General features: G+C 36.0%; 1 protein-coding gene across 1 annotated transcript; it reads left to right on the forward strand.

Annotated features, from left to right (window-relative positions):
* Nucleotides 1–234: 234 nt before the first annotated feature.
* Nucleotides 235–11444, forward strand: LOC133420914 (uncharacterized). Its single transcript, XM_061710797.1, has 7 exons — nt 235–586; nt 9748–9921; nt 10005–10096; nt 10220–10324; nt 10434–10548; nt 10629–10710; nt 11276–11444. Exons 1-7 carry the CDS (start codon nt 235–237, stop codon nt 11442–11444), a joined length of 1089 nt encoding a protein of 362 aa, XP_061566781.1.
* The last annotated feature ends 236 nt before the right edge of the window (nt 11445–11680 follow it).

An 11680-nucleotide genomic window follows, 5' to 3' on the forward strand; every position in this document is an offset into this window, starting at 1 on the left:
GCAGAGCTGCTCCACAATCTGTTTTTTTTGTCAAAATCTGAAGTAATATTGGTGGCTCTATATTATTTGATTTTCATCTTCTTGGACATTCTGAAGATGTGGTGTATTTTTTGGAACCAAGAATATTGCTGAAGACCTGGGACCACACGCAAATTGTTTGGATACAGAACACATTATAAGTCTACCGAGAAGAACTATTTCCTTTTTTTCTCTTTTTGATCTTCTTGGAGAGAGATGTCGACAACAATCAAGAAACTTGCAGAAGAACTAGAAGAGATCAAAAAATCACTGAACTTTATGTCTGAGGAGATCAGTAAAGTGGTGAAACAGCAAGTCAACCTCATGGGCCTAATGGAGGAGGTTCGTGAATTGAGGAATACAATCAAGATAAGAGATGAGATTGAAAGGCTGGAACAAAGAATTGATGACTTGGAGCAGTATTCCCGTGCTGATGACCTCATAATTACTGGGCTGGCTACCAAACACCACAGCTATGCCAGGATTTTAGCCAGTGACCAACTTGGGGAGGACGTGCCAACTGAGGAGCAGCAAACACTGGAGCAACAAGTGGTCCAATTCATGAACAGTAAGAACATTCACTTAGAGAGTCAACAAATCTCAGCCTGTCACATTCTTCCACGCGAAGATAAAACAAAAACACCTGTCATTGTAGTTAAGTTTGTCAACAGGAAACATAAGGTTGAAATGATGAGACAGGCACAAAAGCTTAAAGGGAGTGGAGTGTATGTCAATGAGCACTTGACAAAGAAAAATGCTGAGATAGCTAGAAACTGCCGTCTTCTTAGGAAGCAGAACAAAATCCAATCCACATGGTCAAGGAATGGAAAAGTGTTTGTAAGGCTAAATGGTCCACCTGAACAAGCCAAGGTGCAGGTGATATGAAATGTGAGAGAGCTTGATCATTATAGTTTATCAAGTTTGTTAAAATATGTTTGGAAGCTGTTTGAGGAGCTTGGTTTTGTTTTGATTTGCAATTACTTTCTGTTGAATGACTGAATATTCTCATTTTTCTGTTGAGGAAGATAGCGTTCTCCTTGGGAATGTAAACTCCCAAGTTAAAAATGTAAATGAGGAGTTACACTTTTTCAGTCTGAACATAAATTATTTAGTTATGAGAACAATATTGACCCTGAGGAAAATGTATATGATGAATATAATTTTAGTTCTGAATATTACTCGGAGAATCTGTTTGAAAATGTTAATTTGGAGGGTTTCTCAGTAATACATTTTAACAGCCGAAGTCTATATGCACATTTTGAAGAAATTAAAGAGTATTTGGAAACCATCAAGCACAAATTTAATGTGATTGCTATAAGTGAGACTTGGATAACAGAAGAAAAAGGAGCTGATTTTGTGTTAGAAGGTTATGCTATTTTTTGTGTAAACCGGATAAATAAAACCAGTGGCGTAGTTGCTTTTTTTGTACAGAAAGATTTCCAATGTAAGGTAAATGATACTACAACTATTGATGAAGTCATGGAAAGTTTGACAATTGAAATACAGAGTGACAAAGTCAAGAGTATTTGTTTGAGTTGTGTATATAGAACGCCTAGTTCTTGTATGGAACAGTTTATGAATACCATAGTTGATATTTTTGGAACATTTTGTGACAAAAAATCTTATTTTGTTTGTGGAGACTTTAATATTGATCTTTTGAAATTGAATGAACATAAAACAACAAATGACTTTTGTAATACAATGTTTAGTTTTGATTTAAGGCCACTCATTAGCAAACCTTCTCCGATAACTAAAGAAAGTGCTACACTCATTGATAATATTTTTACTAACATTCATGGCCTGGTAAAAAGTGGTATAATTTGAAGTGATATTAGTGATCATTTTCCCATATTTGTGGGTCTACATAGTTTAAAGGTTAAATCTTCTGTTGGCTTGAGTGAGCAAACTTGTAAAATTGTAAGAATAAGGACCCGGGAAAGAATTGAGGCTTTAAAGATGGACTTAACACACTGTAATTGGAATGAGGTCTATGTTGAGGATCCTACTCAGGCCTATGACTCATTTTTGTCTATATTTTCAGAGTTATACAACAAACATTGTCCTATTAGAAAGTGTTGGGTGAAGGGAAAATATAAAGGGCAACCATGGATGACTAAGAGCCTACTAAGAGCATGTAAAAAGAGCATGTAAAAAGAAAAACGTTTTATATAAGACATTTTTACAAATAAGAACCACTGAAAGTGAGAAAAAGTATAAGTTATACAAGAATACACTTACTACTATGATGAGAAGACAGAAGATGGAATATTACAACAAATTACTAGAGGACAGTAAAAACAACATTCAAAAGACTTGGAAAGTAATTAATCATATTGTTCGAAATAGACACAACAAATCAGAATACCCAAGCTATTTTTTTTAATGGCTCAGGGGATACAGTGGATAGTTTGAATAATATTGCTGAAGAGTTCTGTTGGAGTTGGTTGTAACTTGGCCAGTAAAATTAGAGTGTCTAAGGATAAACAAAATATGTTTGAAGAAGTCATTAAAGGAAACAATAATACTACGATCCTTCATGGAATTGATGAAACTGACGTAATTGAGATTGTAAAAAAAATCAATAATAAATCATCAAATTATATAAATTCCATTGACATGGTAATTGTTAAAGAATTTATTGGCCAAATTGTAAGCCCTCTGACCTAAATATGCAATCTGTCTTTCCAAAAGGGTGTTTTTCCAAATAATATGAAAATAGCGAAGGTTATACCCGTATTCAAACATGGATATAAGCATTGCATTGATAATTATAGACCAGTGTCCCTTCTCCCCCAATTCTCAAAAATTTTAGAGAAATTATTTGTTAAACAAATGGATTTTTTTATAGATAAATATAAAATATTGAGTGAACATCAGTATGGTTTTAGGGAAAATAGAAATACAGAATATGCAGTAGTGGAGATGGTAGAAGAAATAGCAACAGCAATTGAAAATGATAAAATATTCTGTTGGTATTTATATTGATCTACAGAAGGCATTTGACACTATAGATTATAGTATATTATTAAGAAAACTAGAGAAGTATGGGTTTAGAGGTGTGGCTTATTCTTGGCTTAAGAGCTATTTGGAAAATAGACAGCAATATGTACAAATTAATAACACTATGTCACAATTTACGGAGGTCACCTGTGGTGTACCAAAGGGATCTGTGATTGGTCCAAAACTTTTTTTACTTTATATAAATTATATTTGTAATGTTACTGAACTGTTAAAATGTATTATTTTTGCAGATGATACAAATATGTACTGTTCTGGGAAAAATTTAAAGGAACTTCTGTCCTCAATTGAAAGGGAATTAAAAATTATTAAAACTTGGTTTGACGTTAATAGGTTATCACTTAACATTAAAAAAAAAAAAAAATGTATGGTTTTTGGAAACCGAAAACAATTTTATGGGGATATTACATTAAAAATATGTGATTCTGAAATTTAAAGAGTATTTGATATAAAATTATTAGGGGTTGTTTTTGATTGTAAATTAACATGGAAACAACATATTAGATACATAAAAGGAAAGATTTCAAAGTCAATAGCAATCCTGTATAAGTCTAGAAATATATTAAATCATAAAACACTACATTTAATTTATTTTTCACTAATATTACCTTATATATCATATTGTGTGGGAGTTTGGGGCTCGACGTATAAGACAACAGTAAATGCTATAGTGCTCTTACAAAAACGAGCCATACATTTATTAATAGGGTGGGATATTATGAACATACAAATCCATTGTTTATAAAATCCCATATTATGAAATTTTATGATTTGGTTTATTATAAAATAATGCAAATAATGTATAAAGTTAGATTAAAGTTACTCCCTGTCTGTGTACAACGTTTTTTCTCAGTATATGAGTCAAAATATAAGTTGCGTTTTGTTTGTAAATTTGTAATACAAAAAGCTAGAAAAGAGACTAAAAGGAGATGTATATCTGTTGTGGGAGTTAAATTATGGAATGAAGCTAATATAGATTTACGAATGTGCAGCTCATTTTCAGTTTTCAAAAAAATGATTTGTAGACAATCTTTGAAAGCTACAAAGGTTAATATTTGTTTTTGTTTGCTGCTGTTCTTTGATGTTTATGTGTATACATATATGTGTGTATATGTGTATATGTGTATATATATATATATATATATATATATATATATATATATATATATATATATATATATATATATATATATATATATATATATATATATGTGTGTGTGTGTGCATGTGTATATGTATGTATATATTGTTATGTGTAGGTATATGTATGTATATATCTTTTATATATTTTGAGCCAGTCTCGACCACAATCCCGCCGAACCCAGTGTCTGTTGCCTCTCTCCTTCTACACAACACCCCACAACATCCACAATAAAAACACAATGCAGAGTACAGGGGAGGTGTAGTGAGGCTACAGCGGTAAGACACTGTCAGTGCGATAGCAACACCTAGTGACCTACTCAGACTACTGTCCTACATACAGTCAGTCCGGAAAGTATTCAGAACGCTTCACTTTTCCCACATTCATTTATGTTACAGCCCTATTGATAATAGGAATACATTTTTTTTTCTCAGAATTCTACAAAAAATACCCCATAATGCAACATGAAAGAAGTTTTGTTATGATTTTTGTAAATTTATAAAAAATAAAAAACTATAAATATCACCTGTACATAAGTATTCAGAAAGTTTGCCATGAAGCTCAAAATTGAGCTCTGGTTCATTCTGTTTCCACTGATCTCTCTCAAGTTGTTTCTACAGCTTAATCGGAGTCCACCAGTGGTGAATTCAGTTGATTGGACTTGATTTGGAAAGACACACACCTGTATATATAAGCTCTCACAGTTGGTAGTGCATGTTGCAACACAAACCAAACATGAAGTCAAAAGAATTGTCTTCAGACCTCCGAAACATAAACCTCTCTTTCATGAAACATTTCTTGCAAGTGACTTGGTAATAGGTTGTTCCTGGCTCTGAATAGAAATTTTGCTGTTTTAAATTGTACCATGTCAAAAAGTTTTATAATTTCAGACAGGTCTTCTGATAGGTGATTCTGATAGGTCTTTTTTGCAGAAAAATTGTCTCTCTAATGAACTTTTATATGTTTCCCCACATCTCGTTGCAGTAGTTTAAATAAGCTAAGACCAGTGAACAGAAAAGAGTGTGGAGTGATTTGTAATCTAATAAATGCCTTGCGTTGGCTCTTACAGAGACACTTTTAGATATTTTAGTACAGATGTATTTAATGTGAGACTTCCAACAAATTTTGTAATTTATCATTACCCTCAGGGATATAATTTCATGTACTCTTTCTATGTTAATTCAGGTTATCCAATTATATTTGTGTCATCTGCAAATAAGATCATTTTGAGTATTTGTGATGTCTTACGTCATTGATGTAAATTATTAATAATTTAGGACAATATTCATTGTTAGCCGCACTGTAGATCACAGATGTGCAAATATCAGCTACAAGTTCTTTTTGTACTGAGGCTCCTGTAATCACCCGGACCTGCTGGTTGATGCAGTGAAGCAGAGAGTTCAGTGGGATCTTTTCCTCCGGCCTCACAGGGAACTGGAGAGAACGGACAATGTTTCCAACACTGTTTCTGGTAAAAAAAAACATTTCTGTTTAACACTTGTATTAATTAATATTGTATGTATTAATTAACATAAATTAATGAGCAAATCAACAAAAACTGATGTTCCTTTTAAAAGAAGAGCAAAGGAGAGAAAATTGTGTAAAAACTGTCAAGTATGCCATAATCATAAAAAAAATCTATCCATCTATTGAAATATAAATGAGAAAAAATAAAAGGCAGAAATTCATTAGTTGTGTTAAAGGGGACCTATTATGGCATCTAATACCTATTTTAAACGGACCTTGAATGTGTTAAAAGCAAGCTTTTGATTGTTTTTGCTAAATAAATTAGAAATTCAGCCTCTGAGCCATGTCTTTATCTTCCCATTCTCTAACCTCATAATCTATGCTGGATTATGAGTGGGCGGGGCTCAATTCAATTCAATTCAATTCATATTTTATTTCGAGCAATACAACATAACATAGGTGACCTGCGTGCAACATAAAATTAAACAAATACCTTAATCAGGTTTATCAGGTACAGGTTCAAAATACAAATTAACTCGTTAACACTCGAAAGGGAGTGGGAAAAAGAAAATTTATTTAATCCCACCCCTTTTTCTCATTAACAACTTGAAAGATTTTTTTTAAGGCTTCCTCCTGTCTCAACATTTGAACCAAAACAATGAACAAAAGACCTATATCAAATTAAAATAAAAATTAAAGCTGCAAGCAGTGATGAACGGGCCCTCGCACTCACGGCCACCGCCCCCCATAAGCATATCAAAAATGACACCACCCACGACTTCCTATGTCAAACCATTCAAAAGTTATAGCAGAAAAAAGGGACAACCAATCAGAAGAAGGGGCGGGGCTAATTCAGGCCAATGAAGGTCAAGGACTCCATACAGAATGTGATGACACCACCCACGACTCTGTATGTCAAACCATTCAAAAGTTATAGCAGAAAATCGGGACAACCAATCAGAAGAAGGGGCGGGGCTAATTTTCACCAATTATGGTCAAGGACTCAATACCGAGTCCCATGACACCACCCACAATTTCCTATGTCAAACCATTCAAAAGTTATAGCAGAAAAAAGGGACAACCAATCAGAAGAAGGGGCGGGGCTAATTCAGGCCAATGAAGGTCAAGGACTCCATACAGAATGTGATGACACCACCCACGACTCTCTATGTCAAACCATTCAAAAGTTATAGCAGAAAATCGGGACAACCAATCAGAAGAAGGGGCGGGGCTAATTTTTGTCAATTATGGTCAAGGACTCAATACCGAGTCCCATGACACCACCCACGACTCTTTATGTCAAACCTTTCAAAAGTTACGGTAGAGAAAAGTATTCTAGTGGGCGCTGTTGAGCCGTTAGGCCACGCCCATTAATGCAAACCATGAAAAATCTAATTTATCGCCAGGCCTAGCTTGCCCATAGGAAAAACAACACCAACCGCTGCTGAGTTTGTGTGCAGTTTCCCATTGAAACAATAGCTCACACTACTGAGGTTAGATGAAAAACATTAATTAGATGAAGTTGGTAATTAAAGGAGCATGAGGCAGGATTGAGGCAGGATTTATGAAAAAAATGTGTATACGTTTTAAGTTTTCTAGTAATAATGTCAGATGAAGCGTTCCAAACCAAAAAGAATGAGCCCTCTAGCGTATCTGTCCTTTGCCTTGAACAGGCTGTGTGCTGCAAAATGTGCTGCAATTGTGCCCGGAATTTCCCGCGCTGTCCTGCGGATGTGACGTCACATGACGCTGCATGCGCGTTCTCCCCGTTCTCCCGTGCCGGCTTCGCTGTTGGCTGCAGTACCCCCAACGTCCGTCGTGGCGAAGGGTGGCGCTAGAGAGTCTCATTTCTTAAAAGGAGCCTCAAGCTCCTTTAAAGATTACAATATTTAGATATCACTCATCACACCAGTAAACAGGAGAAACCACAATGGTCAATTCTCGCCAAAATGAGTAAATTCCAATTGTCCCTGAACGCACCAGTGGTTGAAAGATGCAGTGGATGAAGAAATAATCATCAGTTTCCGAATTCCGACGGTGTATATTTTTATTTGCACCTTTTGCTATAAAAAAAAAACAAAAAACAGTCAATGAAAAATGGATAGGAATAGTAAGCCAAGAGGACTTATATTACAAAGTTCACTCTCACTCTCAAATAAATAAATATAAATAAATACAACAACACACCCCTCTCCCCTTCAAATGAATTCAAATGAACAATCAAACTTGTTTCTTTATACAATTAATTAATTTATACATTTATCAATATTCCATACCATGTCTTTGTAAAAGAGCATAATACAAAGTCTTTCAGCATAAAAGTACGTATTGTTAATGTGTGACAGCGTCCTGTTTCATAACTAAATCTCTGCCAGCCTCTCCAAGATGGCCCCGCGGGAGCTGCACCCCTCCTTTCTCTACTCTCCTCCTCTGGCTGTCACCCGCTGCAGGCAGTCAGTCAGAGTTAAGAATCCAGTGAATTTAACATAAATATTAATCAAAAATCAACGGTCCCACTCAGGCTTATGAAATTCACAAGATATTTTCTCATTATAGTAAACAACATATTTATGAAGTCGGATGTTAATTTTGACATTTTGTGACAAAGACATAGCTTTTTATGTTATTAGTTCATTTTTTAAATTTTTAGAGTGACGAAGTTGTTCAAAAATAATATGTTCCAGTGTATGATTTTTTAGTCCTGTTGTAAGCTATCTGAAACTGCCATTTAATTTTCCTTACACAAAATCTCAGATTTTTAATTAATATTTTACCAGAGATACAGAGTGACATAAAAATGCCAATTCCTTTCAAATTACGGCCACGATACGCGACACGGTCAACAAGGAACCTACTGACAATCATATGTGTCGATTGCATTAAGATTGGATGAACGAAACAGCCATTACAGCACATAATTTGATGAAAAATGTATACCTGACCAAAAGGTGGCGCTATGGAGTTCATCCAAGATTGTCATGTCCACTTGTTCAGAATGGAAGCCTGATTACATGTATTGATTTTGGGTTGATTCTGACCAATTATGTTTAAAGCGACACTACGTAACTTTTCCACCTTAATATCATATTTCCAGAGTCATTGTGATGCTACATCAACTTCCAACAGGTATAATGAACCTCTGTCAAGGTCTGGGGGGGTCTGTATCGCTTTCACTGGCACTATGTAACTTTGAGGAGCATGGTAGGAACCCTGCCACACTAAAAAACTACAAATTTTACGGCTTTGACTGCTTTACGGCACATACGTCACTTCCCCCTCCTTCCTGATTCGTAGTCGAGACGAAAATGGGCGGGGCTTGGAGCGCAGAGCTGAGGAGAACTCGTGGTGAGAGAAACGTGGAGTTGTTATCATGGCTGAAGCAGCGAAGAATCCGAAGAGAATAAAAGTTTTATCGCAGGAGGCGAAAAAAAGAAAGCGGGAGAGTAACAAACTAAATGCCCGGACGAGAATCAACATTGGCCCGGCGTTCACTCGCTGGTGTGAGATGAAAGACGAGGATGTCCGACCGATGGGGAGTTAGCCCTGTTATTGTTGGACTAGTAAGTACATTTATATAATCTATATACACTTCTTTTGAGTTTGTAATGTGTCTTGTATTATCACTGAGGCCAACTAGTCCTCAGTTTATGTTCATAAACCCAGTAGAGGTCGGAATTATCAAGCTGGTAGCTATTTATTGCTGACATGGTAATTTTCAAAAGCAAATGTTAGGATTATCAGTCGTAAACGATGACTGTTCTGTTCTGACCCGTTTACGCGAGAAGGACAAGATTGTTGTTCTTGGTGAGTCCTTGTTTTGGTAGCTTTGTCGCCTGTGATCTGTATCCATAAAATGTTAGTGAATAAGACAAGAATAATTGTTATATCCTGCTATTGTCATTTTGCTAGTTTGCTATAACTGATCAAGACCATGTTGTGTTACCTTTGTAATGTTTGTTTTTTGTCTTGTCTTCCCATAAGGTGATGGCAGGATGGATTCTCCAGGTGTGTGGGTGTGTGAGTGAGTGAGTGAGAGCGAGAGAGAGAGAGATTTTGATTTGCACAGTTCACATATTGACGACCATGCACATACACAACCATAGAGCAGGAATCTAGAGACATCGTGCACATCGTCTCCCTGGATAAGCGAGAAACGAACCGAAACTCTGTGATCATGGAGAAGGAGTGCTTCATACGAACCATGGATGCACTTCTGCCGGAGATACGCATAACAGAAGTGGTCACTGATGCCCACACACAAATTTCAGCTTTGCTGAGTAAGTGAAATGGCTGTAAGATTTGGATTCTGGATGTTCAGATGGATGTATTTGTGATTGTAAATGGTTCTTTTTTTTCACAGATCCAGAACATGGAAAATACAAAGAATGGGGACTACAATATTCCCTAGATATTTGGCATGCAGCGAAAAGTTTAGGGAAGAAGCTCAGACGGGTATGCAATTTCATTGTATTATGAGGGATTTGTTGGTGACTAGATTTCTACATTTTTATAACGTGCTGCAATGAAGCAGCATTTTTATTGTGACAGTCTAACACTGGTCTATTCTGTTTTCAGGCTGGTACGGTGAGGGAGCAGTCTGAACTGTTGCCTTGGATCCGGCACATCGTGAACCATTTCTGGTATTGTGCTAAGCAAGCATCGTCTGTGGAGGACTTCAAGGTATGTTTGTGCAAAGTAAATTGATGCTGTAAACTAAAACATGTGTTTGAGTTGGGTACAGATGTATTTTCCGATCACACAAGTTCATACATGGTTTCTAATTGTGCAGATGAAGTGGCATGCTGTCATTCATCATGTTCGCAACCAGCATACATGGGCAACTGGAGCCTGTGAGCATGAACCAGTGGATGATGACGCCCAGGAAAAACCTTGGATAAAACAAGGTAATTCCAATCTATTTTTATGAGTGTATGTTGCTTTGAATGGACTTTTGTCCATCTCACAATGAAATGTGTCATTACAGGTTCAGCAGCTCATCAAGCCCTTGTAGCCGTCGTCTTGGACGAGAGATGGTTGAAGGATGTAAAGACTTTCATCACCTTCAGGTATGCACTTTTGTCAACACCTATGTCAGTGTGTTTTACAAAAACAATTATCCTGAAACTACTACAGCTGGTGTAAGTGTTGCTACTGTATCAAATGTCAATATCTATGTAAACAATTTGACTCTACAGGTCTGTATATACAGATACTTATACACTGATGGTAAAAGCAACACATTTGTAGATACAGTGAAATATAGCCAGAAAAATGAAATATATAGGCAAAGTATACACTCCCAGATAAAAAGAATACAATATAAACACCATATAAGTATATAAAAGAAATCTACTTTGTTGGAATTATATTAAAATAATATCAAGGGTAGTAAAAGAAACCTTATATGGTGTTTATAATGTGTAGTTTTATCTTGTGAGTGTATAAATATATACATTTCTCTAATTTTTTACATAGCTATACATTACTTGCTTTTACTATCTGTGTAATTACGGTGACTTCAACAACAAAAAAAATCAAACTTGTGATCAACAAAGTATGTCGATTGATTTATAGGTCAGTAATTATCAGGAAGACATAATGTTTTTGTATCTTTATTCTCACACTCTGCAGGACTACATCAGATCTGAAAAACTTCCAGAATCACATACTAATGTATGCAGGGAAGCGGTACTCCTACACTCCAGCAGTGTATCACACGCGAACTCTGCTCGCTGCAATTGACTATAACTGTCACAATGGCCGCCTCCCGGCACGAAACAAGGATGGACACAAGATGTAAGTTTATACATATCTGCAGAGCAATTCCCTATTGTAATCTTAGAGCAGTTTCTTGATAGTTGTAAAACAAGAGTATTCTGAAATTGGTGCTTCCTTATAGTTACAGACGGTACTACAATAAGAAGTCAAAATCCTGGAGTGTCTACACACTAAGGAGAAGAAGGATTACTTCTACATTCCAGAACTGCAGAGAGCCATTCTTAGGAAGAGGCTGCAAAGTGGAGGTGGCCTTCCCAG

The sequence above is a fragment of the Cololabis saira genome, chromosome 20 (genome assembly GCF_033807715.1).
Source record: "Cololabis saira isolate AMF1-May2022 chromosome 20, fColSai1.1, whole genome shotgun sequence".
NCBI classification, from domain to species: Eukaryota; Metazoa; Chordata; class Actinopteri; order Beloniformes; family Belonidae; genus Cololabis; species Cololabis saira.

Bases quoted from the DNA above. Each gene is read 5' to 3' on its own strand.
- LOC133420914 (XM_061710797.1), top strand. From the start codon at position 235: ATGTCGACAACAATCAAGAAACTTGCAGAAGAACTAGAAGAGATCAAA. The intron at 9,922-10,004 runs GTAAGTGAAATG...TTTTTTTCACAG, and splicing joins ACAAATTTCAGCTTTGCTGA to ATCCAGAACATGGAAAATAC. The intron at 10,549-10,628 runs GTAATTCCAATC...GTGTCATTACAG, and splicing joins AAAACCTTGGATAAAACAAG to GTTCAGCAGCTCATCAAGCC.